This window comes from Atractosteus spatula, chromosome 13, assembly GCF_055471065.1.
Source record: "Atractosteus spatula isolate fAtrSpa1 chromosome 13, fAtrSpa1.hap1, whole genome shotgun sequence".
Taxonomy (NCBI): domain Eukaryota; kingdom Metazoa; phylum Chordata; class Actinopteri; order Semionotiformes; family Lepisosteidae; genus Atractosteus; species Atractosteus spatula.
The window spans coordinates 30,958,065-30,978,881 of record NC_142718.1 but is presented as its reverse complement, the minus strand read 5'-3'; the positions used below and the strand labels follow the sequence as shown (position 1 = coordinate 30,978,881).

Sequence of the window (20,817 nt, the reverse complement as noted above, 5' to 3'; positions counted from 1 at the left end):
GATCTGGCTTTAGATTATATTTATTTGCTTGATTCATGTTGGAAGCACGTGGTGCCACCACAGCAGTCTTGCACTGTGCAATTCACAAGCCCAGTAATGCCAAGGTAAGTGCAGCTGTAGCTGTGGTCCTGCCACTCACCGGGAGTTTGGTTCTGAATCAATTGCTGTAATTCATTGATAGAGTCAACATTAAAATACATAATTCCAGCAATACATCCCCACCCTATCGAATGTGTTTGCCTTAATGTAAATAAATGTTCAATCCTGCATAATACGGAAAGACAGAAAAAACAGAAGATTTGTTTTTCTTAATGAGCAAAAAATATATTTTAGAAATAAAATCACACATGAATGGCAGCAATATAAACATTTCAATGTTTGTGTATTTTTTTTTCTTGAAAATGACTTTCACAGTAGGTGACAGCCCTAATCTCTTGACAGTTTTCAAGCACCTAATAGTACTATTCTGCTTTTTATGTTGAATCAAGAAATAAGTGAAAATAAGGCCAATAAAACAGCCATAGTATCCTGGGTACTGAATATGAAAAGTATTATATAATAAAATGTACTGAATCTTAAATACCCATCATCTTAAAATATTACTAAGGTGCTAAAGGTGAGAAATATTTTTGCATGCATTTGTTCTCTACCTGAAATGAACTAAAAAGTGCTTTTCATTTACTCTACTAGTTTCCACAAAAGCCTTTAGTGTGCTAGCAGTATCCTTCATAAAATTGGCAACCCCAAAAGGGTCTCCATTAAGTTATAAAAACTGTTTTTAGTGCAATATTGCTTTGTTATTACCATTTACATTACTGTTTCATGTGTAGAGTTTACATTTTTCATTGTCCCAGGCTTTTCCTCCATGGAGGATTTATTAAGCCATTAATATTTCTTAATTACAATGCAAAATTGATCATTGCATCTAATAGAACACCAAAATTAACTTTTAATTGTCCAAATTTGTTTTTCTGACCAGTTCAACCATTAACACTTCTTGTCATATGCTGAATATCTAGTTTAAATAAATGTCAACAAATCTTCTTGATCCCCTCCCCACACATACACCCCAAAAATTACTAACATGAATAATATACAAAAGAACAAGTACTAGGTTTAAAGAGAAGAAAGAAAACATTTTGGCTGTGGAGCCTGCTTAGATTTGTTTTTAGCTGTTGGTCCCACTAAAAATGGCAGGGTAGTGGCAGGTTCTTTTATGAAGAGCAAATTTCCACCACTGATAAGAAATAACTAAACATAATGTCACAGCAGGGAGCTGTGTCTGAAAAACGATGATTTTTGTAGTCCTTTTTATCTGGATAGTAAAAAAGGCTTAAACTAACATAGAGAAGGGTGTACCAAATTCTCAACACAGTTTGGTTTTCATTGAGATAATGAAATGTTATGGTGGTCACTTGAACCTTAAAAATACAGAAATCTGATGAAAGTGCAGAGAAACCAAAAACACTGTATACTTACATTATACACATTTGACAAAACAAAAAAAGGTTCCATTGAAGACATTTTCTTATCTAAAGCTAAAAACATTTTTTTTTCCAAAATGCAATTAAAATTCACAGGAATTAAAAAAGCCATACACTTGCTTCATTCAGGGCAATCAGACAAAACTGATTAGAATAAGGTGATTGCATTTGAATAGAGGAGTGTTCGTGTTTGACTACTGGCTGCTTCTCCAGCGACTAATAGCCATCTTCAGGGTCCTGTTTGGTGTCACGACAGTGGATTTCAGAGGCAAATTAGTCATGGGGCTTGACCGCTTCTTTGTGCTAATCCAGCTTTCAATCGCTTCCCTCTCATACGAATAGCCATCTGTTTAAAGAAGGACAAAACAAAAGGAACTTTAGATTCTTAATGGACTTTAATAGCTTTTATATTATTACACCTTTTCATTAGTGGGTGTTTTCCATGAGGACTTCTATCGACGGTGAATTTCTGAACACTGCCGAAACTAATCTTGTTACCAACTCAAACTATTTCAGACCCTTCCTATACTGTAGATAGTTCATTCTTAAAACCCGACAAAAATGTCAAGAACTGATTTCTTTATGGAGAGCACTGCCAGACTAATGTTTGTTGTCTATTTTCTTTTTTCATGTCTTTAATCAGTTTAATGAAAAGGATATTTCAGTTGTTGAAAAGGACTGGAAGGAGACTTAACAGATGGATTACTACCGTGTAGCCTGATGCCATAAAACCTCAGAAACTAAGCAAGGCTGGGCCACATCAGTACTGGGATGGGAGATCTCTAAGAAAAAATAGATAGGTACCTGCTGTCAGTGGTGTTGGTGGGTCAATAGATGACATTACACTCTTCCCTTTGGACTAAAATTTCCAATCCAAGGGGCAAGTATAGTGACCAGGGAAATTTTGCTGTAAGTTTGACCTTTGTGTTTCTGACTGCTTGGTCATTTAATATCCAGTGGCAGTGTTTGTAGGAGTAGGGGTGGTACCCTGTCTAAATTCCACTCCGTGCTTGCACAATCTAGACTACCTTCATTCAGTTACTGAAGTTATTGCTCACTTCTATACCTGATCTGCTCCACACTGATAGTGGTGAATAAAGTCGATTCCTGCTGTGTGTAAAATGTGTTGGGATCCTTTGGGAATAAATTCACTATCGAATTTCAAGGAAAGACTCTAAACTTGACATTTCATCCTCATAGATTTGTCAGGGGTAATTCTGCATGTGGTCATTGGGCCTACACGATTTGACTTCTATTATTTAAATATCCTCTCCTTGAGTATGCTCTTAAATATATCCTACAGAACTTCCAATTCAAACTGACTTCTGTATAGTCCTCAAAAGCAGACCAAGAGCTTGGACTTGAAGATGCATATGACTGAAAAGGTGCGTAGATTATATGGAAAAGATCACACATACTGTATGTAACTTGTTTTAGGCTACATACTGCAACCTACTGTAGGTCAAAGGAAGTCTGTTCATCAAACAGAATATGCAATTTCTTATGCAAAATGTTGGTAGAAAGGAATTTTTTTTAAAAAGCTAAAGGCTGGTTGCATACAGAAAAGAGGGAAGGAAAACAACACAACATGACATATTGTTTATTTTTTTACCTACTACTTTGTAGTAGCTTCTCAATCCAGTGATACAAAAGTGGTTTCTTGAACATTGTTCTGCATTTGTTTTTTTCATGTGACGGATCAGAAATTCCACACAGATGCCTTATTATGAACTCCAAAGTTGGTCAAGAGAAATCAAATACCTGAAGCGATAACAGGATCCCGCATAACCTCCCTGGTTATTGGACAGAGGAACTCATCTGGAATACCTGCGACTGATTCCATCTTCAGCTCCTCAATTTTATGAATGACTTTATTACGCAGTCCAGCAGATTCTAAAACCATACAAAAAAGGAACAGAATATGAAATCCAATGATAATTTGCAAGGTTTGACTTTCAAATCCAATTTCTGACTTTTGTACACTTCTATTTGCTATACCATATCTGAAACAAGAGAAGCAATCACATATCAAGATCAACAATTTTACATGTCATGCATTAGAGCAGATTCTAGGGCTTATGGTATTCTACACATTAAACGCATTAAAGTACATTAAACATTAAAGTGCATGTGTCGATCCCTATATTTTCGAAGAACAACACTATTGATTGTGGATGAGCAAGTGTTGTTTTTATTGACCCTGCCTGCTGTGATTGTAGTTGTGAGGTATTGTAGGTAAAGAGTTACCTAAGCTTGCGGTTTACATAATAATGGATACTTACAATATAGCCAGCAGCTTTTTATCCTGTGTATAGGGATTTGTGGTGCAATAATTAATCAGTGCATTGATTGTTGATTTGTTCTTAACATTCCTAGGCATCAATTACATATTAGTGAACTCAATGCACCAAATCAAAACCCTGTTTCTTGTTGCAATTGAGCATGCAAGAAGGTATTTCTTCTAGTGGCATAAGTATTGATTAGATGATAAGGCTCTTATTAATGATAAGGTTGTGGGTTCAGATCTCAGGTTTTGGGGTGTAACCTCTTCTTATACCCTTGAAGATGGTACTTAAATCACACTGTTTCAGTGGAATATACATAAACTGGTTGATAAACGGATACACATGAAAGGTGCTCTGGATTAACATAAACAGTCAAATAAACTAATAAAGGTAGCACAGCACATGTGGTTTTACTAGCATGCACAATTTTGGACTCTATGGTCATGTGCTGGAATGTCAGATCAAATGCAGACCTATTTAACGGTCGTGTTCTTGATGTAAAAATAGTTTTTCCCTTGATACTGTATATAAAAGCTGTTTGGAATCCTGAAACACTGAAAATGTTGGAATGCTGAAAACCTTACTGGGTCATAGTTAAGTTGCTCAGCGCTACCTGAATATCACAGTAGCAAGTGTGCTTAACGCTAGTTTTTTTCTTTTGATGATAATCTCATCGATAATCTCATAACAGCAAAACAGTCTAGTCCTGTTCTGGAGGGCCAGTGTATCCATGGGTTTTCATTCCAACTGGTCTCTTAATGAGCTAAACCATCTTGTAACTGGACACATTTAGCAGCTTCTTTGAGCTCTTTTGAGTATTGTTACATTAGAGACCTTGAAAATCTGCAGACTCTCCAGCCCTCTAAGAGCACTACTGAATACCGCTAGTTTAATCTGAAAAACACTTCAAATACACAGCATGTTGACTTTACTGTACAACAATGCACACACAAGATAAATGGATACACAGTGGACCAAATTAAAATTATGTTGGATATACATAATGTATAATGAATTACATTGTTTTACTACTGAGTCTATGTAATTTATCATAGTTTTAGAACAGTCAATATTAACTAGCCCATTATGTTTCAAAATAGTTATTAAGACATGGGTTAAAATGCCATATTACACAAAAACAAGCTGATTTTTTATGATAGATACATTCACCAGGACTTCTGTACTTGTAATGTACAGTGTAATTTTATGGCCTACAGTAGCATTAAAATGTTTTGTTTCACTGTTAATGTGGATTAATACCAATGCACAACTGTAGTTCAGAAAGTTATATGTGTTTACAGTTAAAAGAAACGATCTAATGTCAACTTAAAGTATATTTTCCAGTTCTGCGTTTCTAAACTGTTATATAATTCTGACAAACTCTTTTCCAAGGCAACTTTGTAGAGCATGTTTAACAAAAAGGGACACAACCTGTTTAGTTATTGTATCTTCCATGAAAAATAAAATGATATTTTGAAAAAAAACATTTTTAGCAAAGCAAATGCCCTTTACCTCTAGTATCCTGAACTGTGGGCAAAAAAAGGTATAACAGTCTAACAATGTTCCAAAATAAAATGAAACAAAACAATATTTTATTTAGGATGAAAGCTATTGCTGTATTTTCTCTTTAGGCAATTGCATCTGTGTTAAGAACAGCAAACTAAACCAAAGCAATGTATATCTAGAAACTTAAGATGGCACTATTTAACAAGGTACAGTTATATCCCTCAGATACCTGACATTCTGATTTAAACAAATCAAGGAATTGGGTTTGCAAAGCAAATTTTCTCCAATTGCTTTGTAATCCCTTTTAAAAGAAGAGATGTACATTTTTTGGTCTTTCCAAACTCTAGCAAGGCTGATCATGTATACATAATTAATTCGTAATATGCAATTTACATATATATTATTAATAAAACGAGTATATTCCTAAAAAGCCAAATTAATTTAAAAAAACATTGCCACTACTGCATTACTGGTCGTCTTAACAATAATCTATAAAAATCCTAATAATCATACCCTCATCTCCACCATTATCTATTATAAATGTGTGTGAATGTGAGCTGATGAAAGCAGCGAGGCAGAATATTAAAAGGATCATTCGTCACTATGAACAAACTTTAAAAAATGAAAACCTTTTCAGAGTTACAGCATGTTTTAGACAGTTCAGATTCAGTTTTGTACTGATGCTACTGAAATGGAAGCAAGAACATCGTAATACAATCGTATTGTCAATGCATATGACAACCTCTGTCGTTTATCAGAATGTGATAACACTATCACTGGACCTTTCTGGGCTTCAGAGATAAAAAGTTGAAAGGAAAAAAAATCAAGGTACTGTCTTATTCACATTCCCAATGGCAAACAAATGAGAAAGAACAACGTGTGGGTTAGAAATGAAGGCTGTGTCACAAGAATGGGTTTCACTATCCATAGAAGTGGCATATCTGAAAAGTACAAAAAACTGCGCAACACTTGTACTTATAATATACTAGTATACTTCTAACAAGCACGGCTAAATCAATTTACACGTAACAGTGTTTTTTTTATGTATAGGACTATTTAACAAAGAGTGTAGTTATCTAAAGAACCTTATATGATTGTGTTCAAGTATTTGTCTATGATGGAGCATCAAAAGGCACTGCCTATTTCTTATTACACCATGAAAAGAGAACTTAAAATGAGAACTGTTCTCCTAATTACTATCTACTTTTACTAAAGCAAAAAAAGTAGCATTTAAAAAACTGCCATATTTATATAAAGCACCTGTGTGCTCCACTCACAGCTATTATAATACTTAGCAGAATATGAAACCAATTTCAGGCTTCTCTTTTTTTTTCACATCCAGTAGCATCACATTGATATTAACTGATTCGTCCCTCCAAGTAGTAAATTACTGGGTTTCAGCCCTGTCTTCGTTACACACTGCAGGGCATCCCTGCTAACAAGAGAGGCCACAAAAACCCTCTTCAGCAGTCAAACAAAGAACAGTAATTTCAATTAAATCACACTCATCTTTCCTGATACTAAATGCTTGTTACTTCAATCAAAATCGTACTCAACGGACATGTTCATCTATTCAAGGACAACCTTCTCCTCCGAAACATTAATAACTGGAAATTCTGATTGAGCAATGCTAGACAACTAAAATGAAATGAATCCATCCAACCATTTTCTAACCGACTCATCCAATTCAGGGCTGTGGGAGAGGCAGAGTCTGTCATGGCAAGCAACAGGCACAATCTTAATTAAAATGTAGATAATGAAAGGAAATTAATGTGTCTTCAGCTTTGCTGCTAATGTAATGAATACCAATCTGTTGGAAGGATCTTAAATGTACTAATAAGAACAAAATACGGTAGAAAGGATTTATCTGGAGAAAAATTGGATACAAGGCACTAATATGAAATTCCATTTTAACTTTTTTTTAAAAAAAAGTGTCAATACATAATGAGTACTGCATATGAAGGGTGTCTCACTGCATGAGAGGTGACATCTCACAGTCTGATCATGACGCAATCCCGGCTGAACAGAGTGATATCTTGTCTACAACAGCAGACACTCTAGACTTTCTACATTATCTTATCATAAATTACATAAAATGATTTATAAGACACCTTTAAGATAAGGCAAGATCTATTTTTATACTTGGAATATGATTCCTTTCCCTATTAATTCTGCAGCACCTGTAGACTCGATGAGTGAGCAGACGTGGGCGTAGGTTAAGAGTGAGTTAACCTATTAAGGCCTGAGTGTAGGACAGGTTGAACTTATGGTTCAGAGCTTAATGGACTCTTTCTTGCTGGCTGTGAGCGGGACCTCCGAATCGGAAGTACACAACTAGATCGAGTGGATTTCAAGGGGAAAAAAGGAGTTTGCTTGGCTTTCTCTGCAGTGGCCACCTGATTATGCTGTGCACTTACAGTTTTTGCAAAATCAAAAGAGTTGAAATAGTAAAATAATTATACTGACATGCAATTTCCAAAGATGGTATTATACTAACATATTAAGGAGTATACAAAGTAAAAATAATCAGTATTCCCCAATTTCAGAAAATCAAACCAAAAACAGGCAGCAGCAAGTAAAATCTCTATATTCTACAAATGAGGTACTGTCAATTTCTGTAACATTTAAAGGAAATTTTAAAATTAATACAAAAATGATTTTAGATTTTTTTACCTGATGTGTCTAACCATGAGATCTGCATGGCTGTCACTGTAGTTTTGCTTTGTTTTTTGCTTGTGATTACATATACTGAGCATTTTTTCACTTATAGCTATAGCAACCCCCATCAAGTGGGGGCCTACTTTATAAGTCACAAGGACTGTCCCATTATGCTCATAATGCCTAGACAAGGATGTTACTGTTCACTGTGTCTCTGGCCCTAGACACCACACATCGGGCTCACCCCACAGATGGTAAACAGAGCTCAAGCCTGGCAAGTAAGGCATCTATGGCACAACTTACCCTCTCATCTTGCAAGAATGTTCTCTCAGACCATAAATCTATCAATAACAGACAGTGGCTGCAATGTCTTGCCAAGTTAAAATTGCTGGCTGTGAGCACCACGGACAGCAGGCGACAGTGAGTGTTCAAGCCAGAAATGAAAATATTCATTGTTTTTTTAAAGCAGGGAATAGTCATTCTTCCGTGTTTTCCTTTCTTGATTTTAACCAGGCTTGACATTCAAATGAGAAATCACCCCATCTCCTGTGCCAATGGACTCTCTCACTAATGAGGAGATTTAAGTGCTTATGCAAAAGTCAAAGTTACCTGGGTGTCTTATGGTCAGGCATGAATGTTCAATCAAACAATGTTGAAAAAATAGAATAAATATCTAAAATATATCCGTGTACTTTATCTTTGTAAAAATGCACAGAATTTTTTTATGTTTATAATGTATGAATAATTACTAGCAAGACTAAATAACAATGTGAGTGAAGTGTTGTTTGACGAACTGGTTTATAGACTGTAAGTGTTATAAATATTTCATTGTACAAAAGTACCAAAACTCATTCATATTTCATGAGAATGTATTAGTCGAGACATTGATTCATAGATATGGTGTGGCTCTCAGATTAACAGATTCTAAAACATACCTTAACCTCGAACTAATTTATAACCCGGAAATCAGATCACAATATGCCAACAGAATGAAAAAACAGCAGAAAAAATAAAGCATGCTGAAACTGGTCTACAACAATAATGGCTACGATCCATTGACTGCTTCAACATTGAGACTCTCTAAATTTCAATGTTAAACCTTTTGCTAGAAAAGCTGAAAATTAAACTTACTCCCATGATCAAAGTTAAAAACACGTTGCTTCAAATGAAAGATTAGATTGAGATTAATCCAAATGACCAGATCCCATTCTGACAGATTATTTAAACTGTGTGACATTTCTCAGATTCATTTACTGGAAATATTTAAATCACATTTTGTTCTGAAGAGGTTCTGTGGGGCAATTGAAGTTAAGTTGAAATTGAAAATCCTGGAAGTCGCAAAGCAGATTACCTGGTAGTTTGCATCCTTCAATAATTAAAAGACAAATGGTCATGCCAACTGCTTCTAATATTTATAAACAACCAAAAACAAAAGCATTGTGCCATACATTATATTGGGGAAATAATATTGTTTCAGCTGTAGGAAGTGTCTCTAAGAGTTTAGATAAAGTTTGACACCTGGCAGAGTAAACACTTCTAGCTTCAATGCAGAGGGGATGTTTTTGCTGAGTTGTGGGAAGTCCCCTGATCAAAAAGAATTTTCAAGTTTACCTTGATATACCTATGTGATTATGTCCTAATGATTGTCAATGGGCTGTACAGAAACACACCATTTAGGATCATATTAAGACCATAGAGAGGGGAGATAACAAAGAAGAAGGACAAGAAGAAAGAGAATAAGGAGAGAAGGAAAGTCAGACCACAAAAGAAGGTTGTAAACTTGAAGCTTGTGCCAGGTGAGAGCCCCTACTTCATGATTATCCAAACAAAACCTGACTGGAGCTAAGAAATTGAACCATACTAAAAAGAGCTTGCTATTTTGCATTCCTGGGTAATAGACACCATAGTTAGAGATGTCTTTCCAGCTTAGGTGTGCACATTTAGAATAGGGAGATAGGCTCCCATTTATTTTGTGTCACCTGGGTTAAGAAAGAAGTGATTTAAGTGCAGGTTGTATTGCATTCATAAAAAAAGGCATCTTATCTCTTATTTGGCCTCTGGAGGCATTATTTAAGAGTTCAGTACTTAATACCAGTCTGGGGGATTATGGGTGAATAGAATATTAGGCCTCTGGAAGGCCTAGTTTGTACATTCTGTAAATTTAGTAACTTGTGTGTTGTATGTTTTGCTGTCTGTAGCATAGTGTTTGACTTGTCTTTTGTAATGAATATTTGTTAAACCAAGTGTGCCTGTATTATTACTCTTTTCAACAAAGATGTGCCAGAGAATAAAGAATTCACATGCCTCTGATTATACCAACCGCTCGGGTATATTCTAGAGAAATCACTTACAAGTTGGGGGTATGAACATTTATTTTACTTACAGGCTAAACCACTTGGTCAATTCCTGATTTTCACCAGTTTTGTGAACCCCCATTTGTAAAAATATACAGTATTGCAGTGGAAAAACATGTACATCTGCTAATTACTGAAAATGATCTAAACTGATTTTATCTAGTGCATCCAACTCTATCTCCATCTACAATCTAAGAATACAGCTAACTTTTTATACTGTAAATCTATTTCATACTTAGAAAAGGTACACCATGGTTAAAACTGTTTCACTATGTTTTAGGCATAAATTGTTACTTTGTGGTAAAATCACAAACACATAGAGTCAAAAGCAAGTATTCATGCACTGCAAAATAAATTGCATACAGTAACAGTCTGAAACATATTCTTATTAGAAATATAAGGGAAAACACAGCAATTAAAATAAAGTGTACAACATGCTATATTCATTAAAATACATTGCCAAAACTTGATATCATGCATGGAAAAAGTATACACATACTTTAAATTTCTACATCTGCCTTTTAGCCTTTAGAAAGCTGCTTGTATCTGACCTGTAAAACGTTTTCCCCATATCCAGCTTCATAACTAGATGTTTTGGCTAGATATCACACTTTCCAATTCTGCCAGCTGTGAAAGTAATTGTCTTAATGTTCACAACATTTTCTTGGCTTATTAACAAACTCTGTGTCTCTACTTCTATGAGAGCTAGTTGGAAGTTTGTGGTCTGTATCAATGATTCCCTGCCAATTACAACTATGAGTACAAACCAGTAAAACTGTTTGCAGAAGTAAAAACTATTCACCTTTTCCATGCATGTATGTTATTGCAATGTATTTTGCCATTTAAAGTACAGCGTTATTTTACTGTTGTATTGTTCTTATACAAAATAAGAAATTTTGAAATTAATTGCATTGCATTTTTTGTGTGCAGTAGGTTAAGTAGGAGGCAAATACTTTTCAACTGCATGTCTTTCATTTAGCTCATTCATTAATGGAAGTTCTGAAAGCTACAGGATTAACTTTTTCTATTTACATATATTTGCTTTGGATCCTTTACAGGCCTTGATATGAACTGTAATTAAAATAGTGTCTAGGATGAGTCATGCTATCCACAAATCAAGGTAAGAAATCTTTTTGTTTTGTCGAATTTGCCTGGGTTTTTGAAAATGGGGATCAAAAAGATCAAAACTTAAAACTGTCATCTGCTGACTTTATGCTAATCGTTTCTGAAAAGCCAGAAACAGTAAATCTAATGATCAACTGTCAAAGTGTAAAAGAACAACCACCTTAACTCTTAACTGGAAACAAGTCCTTATCTCTCAGTCCTTGATCACAGAACAGGAAGGGTGACTATTTGGAAGCTGAAACCAGCATAAAGTTCAACATTACATAATTCTGGTACAAGGGCCTGTTCTAAGTGATCCTTACCAATATTTAGCTCCGTCCTTACCAATATTTAGCTCCGTGGTAAGAGTTTCCTTATTCAACCTCATAAGCTCGCTGCCATCAATGTTGTTTGTCTTGAAAACTTTGACGAGTTCCTCCAAGCCCTCTTCGCAGAGCCAGGCCATGACATCTTCCTCTGACCACTCACTAACCAACAGTTTGAACCTGCCCGACAGCTCCCTTCCTGAAGAACACAAACAGGAAGATACTTTCAATAAAGCCTTTCACATATATAATCAAACCTCACTTATCTAGAACTCCCTTCTGTGAGCATGGCATGAAAACATTCCATTCACATTCCAGTTAGTAACAATGCTTCTCCACTTCACCGTGTGCTTTCTTTTTTAACTCGGATAAAAAAAAGAGATGTGAATGCAGATCACTGTTTCATAATCTGTTTACTCGACTAACTGTACATTCTTTTCTATCAATAATGCTTTAATCATGTTTCCATGTCCTGGGCATGTTTATTCAAACTCCTCCTGGGATTTGTTCTGCTAGCTTTGTGCCAGCCCTTGGAAGTGCACTTGAGATCAAAGAAAACCTTCAGACGACATTGTTGAAGCATACTGTATATCATTTTATGTTCATCTTTCAGATACAACTATGGTGTTGTTTCCAAACCCACTAAATAACACAGCACTCCAAATCCATCCTTTACATGTCCTGTCATCATACTGTTGAATGGTTGCAATGGGAGCTGAGGATGTCTCAAAATTAATTTAACTGAATAGCCTTTTCCACATCCACCAACTTTGCATGAGCTATGGCTTGCTTCTTCAACCAGACAAATAACACTGCCACAGTGCTACCCCGTCAAAATGAGGAAGAATGCATTAACCTGAAGTTGTATGTTTGATTTTTGAGCTGTAGGGTCTTTTGTGTACAAGCAACTACAGTAAGTCTGACAATGGTTAGTGAGGTCTTTGGAGGCTTAGGTCTACAAGGTTAGAGATCACAGAAGCAGCTATACTGTCTCTTTTGTCTCCAAAAAAAGTTACCTGGATCCGAAAATCCTAAATAAAAAATCCTTTAAAATGCCCACTTTAGAAATAATCTTTAAGTTTCTGATTTTCGGCTTGTTCAACATGGAGTATCCTGGAAAAATTCTTAGGGATTTTGAAGCTTTATAATATCGTTAAAAGGGAACAGGGCGTCACTGTGGCAGAAAGGCACAAAGGCAGTTTAAGGAACTGTAAGAACTACAGTACAGAAGTGGTGGGTATTGGAAGCCTGTTTGATAAACAAATCTCAAGAGTGTGACACTATTCTACCATTTGTGATTAAAGAAGAAATTGTATTAGTATTCTATTAGCAACACACATCCATCAGTCACTTAAGAAAGTAGTATTAACCACTTAAATGGAAAATTGCTAATGTTTTACCGATGCATAAAAGGGAGACAAAACTGAGTCAATTAAGTACAGACCAATAAGTCTTACTCAATATTCCATGTAAGATTATGGAAATGATAAGTACATCTAAATGGATATATGGCAATAGGAGTCTAAGTAATAGCATGGATTTAAGAAAATGTTGTTAGAATTCACACCTGAAGAAGGCTCCACGGCCGAAACGTTGTGTTCTCTTTCTTCTTTTTTTCAGCATGGAATAAACCTATTACTTGTTCCTATTCTTCTTTTTGCATTAAAACATATTTTGACATTTTTGTTCCTGAAATAATTTACAATGCCTACGTTTACATTAGACTAAAGTATACATAACACAAACCAGTATTTCACCAGTTGAAAGTTTAGTCTATACCACTATTTTATTTAAACTGTATTTTTTTAATAAGTGTTGAAAACTCTGAATAATTAAAGCATATTCTAAGGATGTTAATACACAATGGTAAAATTTCTTAAAAAATGTTTGCAAATGAGAGGAGGCTGTTTAACACATCTAGATTTGAAAGTTAGTAGCTAATTGACCAGAGGATCTCATCTGTTTCTGTAAAGAAGTGATGCTTGGCTCAGATCCCCACATCCTTTTGTGTATAAAAGTGCTTCCAGTTCTCTTTTAAATAGATTTCTCCAGAGTTTTATTGTGTCCTCTGGTTTGTATTTCACTGTTGAATCAGAAAAGTTAACATTAACTTCTTTAACAAAGTGTTGTGGGGGTATGCAATAAGCTATAAGCTACGTCGTAATGTTGTTAAATTTGAATCGCTGGCTTCTTCAAAAAACATCTCCATGAGATAATCTGTCAAATAGCTACTAACTACCAAACAATGAGCTCCTTTGTAACCTTTATTATTTTCTTATATCATTTCATTGGTAGATACTCATTGATTTCCATTTTATATTTAGTTTTGTTAAATGCATTTAATATCCTGTGTTGTCTAGATTAAACATAATCTCTTAGACGTTTTTACTCTAAAACTTTGAATGGTATTTGTTGATTTTACAGCATTTGTTAATTCTCCTATTTTGATATAATATGCAAACTTGACTAGTTTACTAACTACACCTGTGTGTTCATTAATCAATGAGTAATACCATTATTTATATTAACTTGCTTGGCTTTAATTTAATAATTTTCTAAGAATTATAATCAAACGCCTAATGAAAATATATACCCTATCATACACTTTATTTGTATCCATTACTGCTGTTGCTTGATCAAAGAATTCTAACAACATTTTCTTAAATCCATGCTATTACTTAGACTCCTATTGCCATATATCCATTTAGATGTACTTATCATTTCCATAATCTTACATGGAATATTGAGTAAGACTTATTGGTCTGTACTTAATTGACTCAGTTTTGTCTCCCTTTTATGCATCGGTAAAACATTAGCAATTTTCCATTTAAGTGGTTAATACTACTTTCTTAAGTGACTGATGGATGTGTGTTGCTAATAGAATACTAATACAATTTCTTCTTTAATCACAAATGGTAGAATAGTGTCACACTCTTGAGATTTGTTTATCAAACAGGCTTCCAATACCCACCACTTCTGTACTGTAGTTCTTACAGTTCCTTAAACTGCCTTTGTGCCTTTCTGCCACAGTGACGCCCTGTTCCCTTTTAACGATATTATAAAGCTTCAAAATCCCTAAGAATTTTTCCAGGATGCTCCATGTTGAACAAGCCGAAAATCACAAACTTAAAGATTATTTCTAAAGTGGGCATTTTAAAGGATTTTTTATTTAGGATTTTCGGATCCAGGTAACTTTTTTTGGAGACAAAAGAGACAGTATAGCTGCTTCTGTGATCTCTAACCTTGTAGACCTAAGCCTCCAAAGACCTCACTAACCATTGTCAGACTTACTGTAGTTGCTTGTACACAAAAGACCCTACAGCTCAAAAATCAAACATACAACTTCAGGTTAATGCACTAGGAAAACAATTAGTAAAATCACTGACTTCAACTGTTTGGCTATTTGGCAAACAATTTCTTACTCAAAATGTATTCTGGTCTAGCTTATAGTTTCTACACATTCACTTACAATTCATACTTGTTTAGTAACATAAACAGGCAAAGTGTTCCATGCTCAAGATACTGATTGTGGGTGCCTGCAGACCTATTATGTTGTAAATCCTAGAATATGCTGATTGTACTTTAGCAAGGTTAAGCAAATACCCTTTGGGAGAGCTAATTTATGAGGTTTTGAGTACAGTGCCAAAGTCCTATCTTTGAGATTTAATGCTTTTCGGAAAATCTCCCCATACATGTTCCTTCATCATCACCTCCTATGAAATGTCTCAATATACAAAGACCTCCTGACATTTAATCAATTACATGCCACTGGATCTATGGGACTACTAAAATAAAGGATTGCTTGCCAAGCTCCATTTCATTTATTTAATGCAATATTAAGAGTAACAGCAATAAAAACTGAAGTAAAATACATGTTGTCTTACCTACATGTGAATGGCTCATTGGTTCAACTAAAAAGGAAAGTGGAAAAAAAAACAGAATAAAGATTTTGATATCATGTGCTAAAAACAAATAGACTTGTTTACGGCTATGACCTCCAAAGCGGAGATATAATCATCTAAAACTGTGCAAAAAAACAATAGAAGATAAAACAATAAAATGTATAATACCAAAGCCATCATTTTTAAGTATTAACTGTAGCTCATGAAGAATCCACACCATTATAATATTTGGCTTAACCTCAACGCTATAACCCATATTAAAGTTGATCTGATGTACTAAGGGGTCAGAAAAGAACATTTAATCCTCTAAAAAGCACAAACAACTCCCAAATCAATTTTAAATGGTCCTGAGTAATCTTAGCCTTGTGTGCACATTGAATTAGGAACTAAATGCTTTACACTAATTGTAGATGCTAATTAATCACACTGACAAGTTTCTGAGAAGCCCTGCCATGATAAATAGCACTGACTTCCAAGAGTTATGGGAAACTGTCTGATCAATTAGAATTTATTTAAATCTATTAAAATGTAATCTGTGCTAAGGGACAATTATCATTTTTAAAATCTCCCCAATTAAGAAAAAAAAACAAAAATGAGGAAATGAGGAATTAATAGGACATGGAGTTTCGTGCAAACAAATATCAATAACCTGTAATTACAGCTTACACAATGAATTGTCAAGAATAAGAATTAAAAGGTGACATAAATTATTTTTACTTTGTGGGTAGGAACTTCATTGTAAAAACTTTCTTATGCATTGCAATACTTCTGTTGCTGTTCTGTCCTTTCAGCCTTCATTCTCTCCATAATAACCAAACACCAAAAAGAAACAAGCAAACCAGCACTAAATGTGTTTACTGTTCCCAAGAGCAAGGTTAGAGGAACCAACTTACCAGGTAAAGACTTTCCTTGTTTCCCTGGAATTAATTTAGAAGGAATAAAGTGAAATGGTACACAAGACATACTGTATAACAACAATACACTGTTCAAGAAGGCTATAGTTAATAAAAGCTAGCGAGTTGTGCTAGTAATAGAACATGTTCAGAAAAGTAGCACATTGGGCGGTGAAGCATTTAAACCCTTTTTGGAAGAGTATTTTGGTATTACTGCTGTCACCACTAGTTACTTTCAGTGCCAAATCCTCTCTAAGCTCTTCTACTTCTTTGTGGTATCTAAGCAGACTGTTGTTATCTTTCTTGATTTCGACATACAGTATATATTGTGTAATATTTCTAATACTGTTTAAGTGCCATTGTATTTTTCTTCCTCAGCTCATGCCCCCTCACTATCAGTCTGGCCAGGGGCTCCCAGTGACACAGTGATGCCTGTGGCCTCCACTATTTGCAGGCTGTCAAGTGATTGTCTGTGACGGGTATCAAGTATAGGCCTGAACTTCCAGTTCAGGGCTGAGTTGGCCGTGATGTGATAAAAGGCGCGTGGCACTACGGTGGGCGAGTTGGAGGAGCCCGCATAGACTTCCCCATTCTCTCCTGATGTGTAAAACACACAACTGACCATTCCAAACTAGGTATTACAAAATCGTGATCTTAAAAAACAGTTGGTAATATGCATGTAGGGTATCACTAAATCTAGTTACTGTATATATCAATATGCCAGTTGATCAAAAATTGGTATAATGTATTAGGATAGCACCACATCAATAATTAAGCACATCATTTCAATTTTTCTGGTACTTTCTGTGACTTCTAAGTCATGAATGTGTTGTGCAAATAGACAAATGTGCATGGGTTTACTGAGTTTGTTGTAGAAATGGGATATTTAAAACTGTTGCGGAAATGTGAAATACAGTACTAACCACAGGGACTGGCTCCATCTTCCACCCTCCAAACATTCACTGTCTTGTCCATTGACCCTGTGGCAATTAATGGCATGTTTGGTGCGAAGGCACAGGCTGTGACATATCTGAAAGATCATCATAAGAGTTTTGTTGTTATATTCAGAACTCGTTTTGAGGGAATAAAATTTCAGTTTATCTATAAAAATGTACGTTCTTTACCTTTCATGCTGGGTCAAAGTGTAAAGCAAGATTCCTTGATTCTTAAAAAAAGAAACACAAAATTACACAAATTATAATCATATAATTTATCATTGCACGGGTTGTTAATGGTTTTCTAACATCTTAAATAACTTAATTCACAAATGCTACAAATTCTGACCTTAAACAGCAATGGATACAAAATTCTTGATTTAAAAAGTTCAATAAAACCAACATTTTATAAAAAATGTATTACTTACAGCATCATAGATAGTCACAGTTTTATCCACTGAACTGCATGAAAAGAGCACATAAAATAAAGATGTAAAAAACAATGTAGGATACAAGAAGCTACAAAATATGAGCTGTTCACACTGTAATCTGACTTTGTACAGACCGACAATTTAGTGACCATGCTATTAGTATCAAAAGAGACACATTAATACACAAAATTTATAACACCTTACAACCAGTTGCCAGTCGTAATTCTGCTATAATGATGAAAATGCACAAAGAGCACAACATAATAATTCTGATTTAACACAGCCTAAGCTTATATTCCATCTTCTGCAAAATTAATTTTGTGACACAGACTTTAGATAATGACTAAATGTTAAGGAAGTTGCACAGTCTAAGCATACAGTATAAGAAATACATACAGTACAGTATAAGTAAGGCAGTCCTCATGTTCAATAGCACAGATCCCTCTGGTGGTGATGAAGTGAAACATTTTACCTCCTCTTTTATAATAATTGTGAAATGTGAAAAATGTTTCTTCCCTTTAAAATATTTAATGAAATGAATTAAATATTAGTGGAGTAAGTAAATAGAGTGAGTAAGTCTCAGATGTTCCGGCAAGCTCTTAATAGGGCTCTCCGTGTGATTTTATCAGCATAACATTATGCTATATAAACACCCCTTTTGAACTACCAATCTACCCAAAGACGAAAAAACCTACACTGACTGTAAATCTACTGTACATCTACTTGGCTGATATAAAAAAAGACTGTCCGACAGACCTAGGATCCCCTATACTGTTATATGTTATATACTGTTACTGTACATGTTAGATGTTCTCCCACACTCGCCCTCTTGTCTGATTCTCCTCTTCCTCAGCCTGTTTTTCATGTACCGGTGATCTCAAATGGTACATAGCTAGTGCACGATGTGAGCAAATCGAGCAGAACACGTAAGATCATAACAATGGCTGATACTGTATGTTAAAATGCTGTTTAATAGAATTCTGTACATTAAAAATACATTTCTTTAAAAACTGATTGCTAAAGAAATACTTTACAAATGTGTGATTGTTTAGTAGTTAACAATCTGGGTTATAAATAAGGTCCTACAACTCCAGAGGAGTTCTAAATATGTGCATGTGTTGTAAAGTTACAGTCCCTATCCCTACCATATTCAATTGCTTCTAATGGGAAAAGGGCTGAGGCGCGTAAGCTAAGTTCTAAGAGCTCTGGTGCGCCCTCTTTTACATTATTCTTATAGAGACAAATTCCCCCATATAAGCCATTTTGCTAGAAGCAAACCTATTCTGATACCTAATCACAATGCACAATATACCGTATCAGGGACCCCTTGCACAGTATTACAGAAAAGAAGCCTAAGACTTCGATTAATCTCTCAGAAACAATCAACAAATAATGTAAGTAAATACCTCACTGCTTTCCTGTCAGAGAGTATGTAACAAAGAGTGGGAAAACACCCTTTTGAGGTCTAACTGAAAGAATGAGTCCACAAAGGACTTTGCATTTATTAAAGCCAGAAACTGGTGACTTGGTACTCCCACTCCCTCATATACTGTATAGACAAGTAAACACACATTCAAGTTTAAGCAAGTCTGAACAGGACATAATCCCATGTATATCACCGGAATATGTCCTATTCAGCTACATAATACATTGAGTTTGGGTCAGTTCATTGTGGGAACCTATGTTACCTTATATTCTTAACAAAGAAATAACACACCTGCAGCACATTTTTCAGATATCAGCAATCTAAAAGCCTACTCCAAGCATAGAATCTCTATGGGGGAGTTCTAAGATGTATATTTACTGTGATGCTTTCAGAGGGAGTGATTAAGACGGTCTACACCTGAATAAAAGGATTCATGTATACAGTATAAGTATTACTACCAATATTATGTACAGTTCCAGAACCACCTTCCTCAACCACCCACACACCTAAAGAAGGCTCCACTGTTGAAACATGTTTTTTTTTTGCCTCTTTACTTTTACACAGAGTTAACCTTGTTTTTTCTAAGCTCACACACAGACAAAGCTCTCCACCTCTAACTTATGTAGATACTGTTCATACAAGTCCTCAAAAAGGGTTTTGGGATGGGGCTGTATAGCCCTATTCAGTGCTGTTAAAATTTGATTGAGAAAACTGAGAAATCCCTACCCTGATGCTAGTAGCTGTCCATCTGATGAAAACATGCAGGAAAGCACAGGAGCACTCTGACCCCTCAATGTGTACATCAGCTCAAGTTTACAACCTGTAAATCAATACAAAACAGATTTATAGCAAATACATTGCTGTTTAAATGACTACTTATTTGATTTACTTGATTTACTCTAAGACCTTTGTCACCTCTTTTTTCCTTCATTGTCATTACTTACAGTATATTTGGAACATAATAAAATCTCTTATAAGCTGGGAACATCTCTTATTAACCGCAACGCATCCATTTATAATTTTACCTCTCATTTTTTAAGTACAGTTTTTAAGTGATAAATGAACAGTAAGTCCAGAGCAGCCATAAGTGACACATACCAGTACATAGCGTAAATAACATTACATTTATAAGCTGGCTTCAAGAATAAGAAGTGCCTGGATGACATACTTAAAAGACTCAGAACTATTTCAAAAGCATGGCTCAATTTTGATAAGCAGGGTAAAGGGCAAAGGCAACGCTGCAGTCACTGCCTGGGAGTGCCATGTGTCAAGAGAGCCAAAGTAGGAAGGCAAATGAAATGTAGCAAAACCAGCCTATTGAACTTTACAAGGCTGTTGTAAAGCCTTGACTGCAACGCTACACTGACTGGGTGTTTCATGGTTATGAATAGAGAAATAAAAACACTGGTAATGCATTTAATTTTTCCTGAATCCTGCAGCAATAGAGAGAAGAGAATGTCACCACAGCAGGAAGCTGAAGTGCACATCTTTCAAAGACAGGGGGTGGAATGGT

At 35.2% G+C, this 20,817-nt stretch overlaps 2 protein-coding genes across 14 annotated transcripts in view; one reads left to right on the top strand and one right to left on the bottom strand.

Annotated features, from left to right (window-relative positions):
* tanc1a (tetratricopeptide repeat, ankyrin repeat and coiled-coil containing 1a) overlaps positions 1–2,281 on the top strand; it is a 155,277-nt gene extending 152,996 nt beyond the window's left edge. For 9 of the 10 annotated variants that reach the window (XM_088930220.1, XM_088930217.1, XM_088930215.1 and 6 more), the window contains one exon: positions 2,128–2,281. In XM_088930220.1, the coding sequence (XP_088786346.1) occupies positions 2,128–2,200 (73 nt within the window). In that variant the 3' untranslated portion in view covers positions 2,201–2,281. The remainder of the gene's footprint in view (positions 1–2,127) is intronic. The other variant, XM_088930222.1, reaches the window with a different exon arrangement.
* Positions 1–20,817, bottom strand: part of wdsub1 (WD repeat, sterile alpha motif and U-box domain containing 1) — a 38,304-nt gene that overhangs the window by 10,205 nt on the left and 7,282 nt on the right. The window contains exons 5-13 of one of the 4 annotated variants that reach the window (XR_016093891.1): positions 20,031–20,124; positions 17,876–17,909; positions 17,637–17,677; positions 17,436–17,542; positions 16,513–16,536; positions 15,602–15,628; positions 11,737–11,916; positions 3,246–3,377; positions 1,480–1,830 (exon numbers count right to left, since the gene is read on the bottom strand). Coding sequence is in view for 3 of the 4 variants with exons in the window: in XM_088930229.1 (XP_088786355.1) it covers positions 1,679–1,830; positions 3,246–3,377; positions 11,737–11,916; positions 15,602–15,628; positions 16,513–16,536; positions 17,436–17,542; positions 17,637–17,677; positions 17,876–17,909; positions 20,031–20,124 (791 nt within the window). In the remaining variant the exon portion in view is untranslated. Of the gene's footprint in view, positions 1–4; positions 1,831–3,245; positions 3,378–11,714; positions 11,917–15,601; positions 15,629–16,512; positions 16,537–17,435; positions 17,543–17,636; positions 17,678–17,875; positions 17,910–20,030; positions 20,125–20,817 lie in introns of those variants that run through there. The other 3 variants (XM_088930229.1, XM_088930230.1, XM_088930231.1) reach the window with 3 other exon arrangements.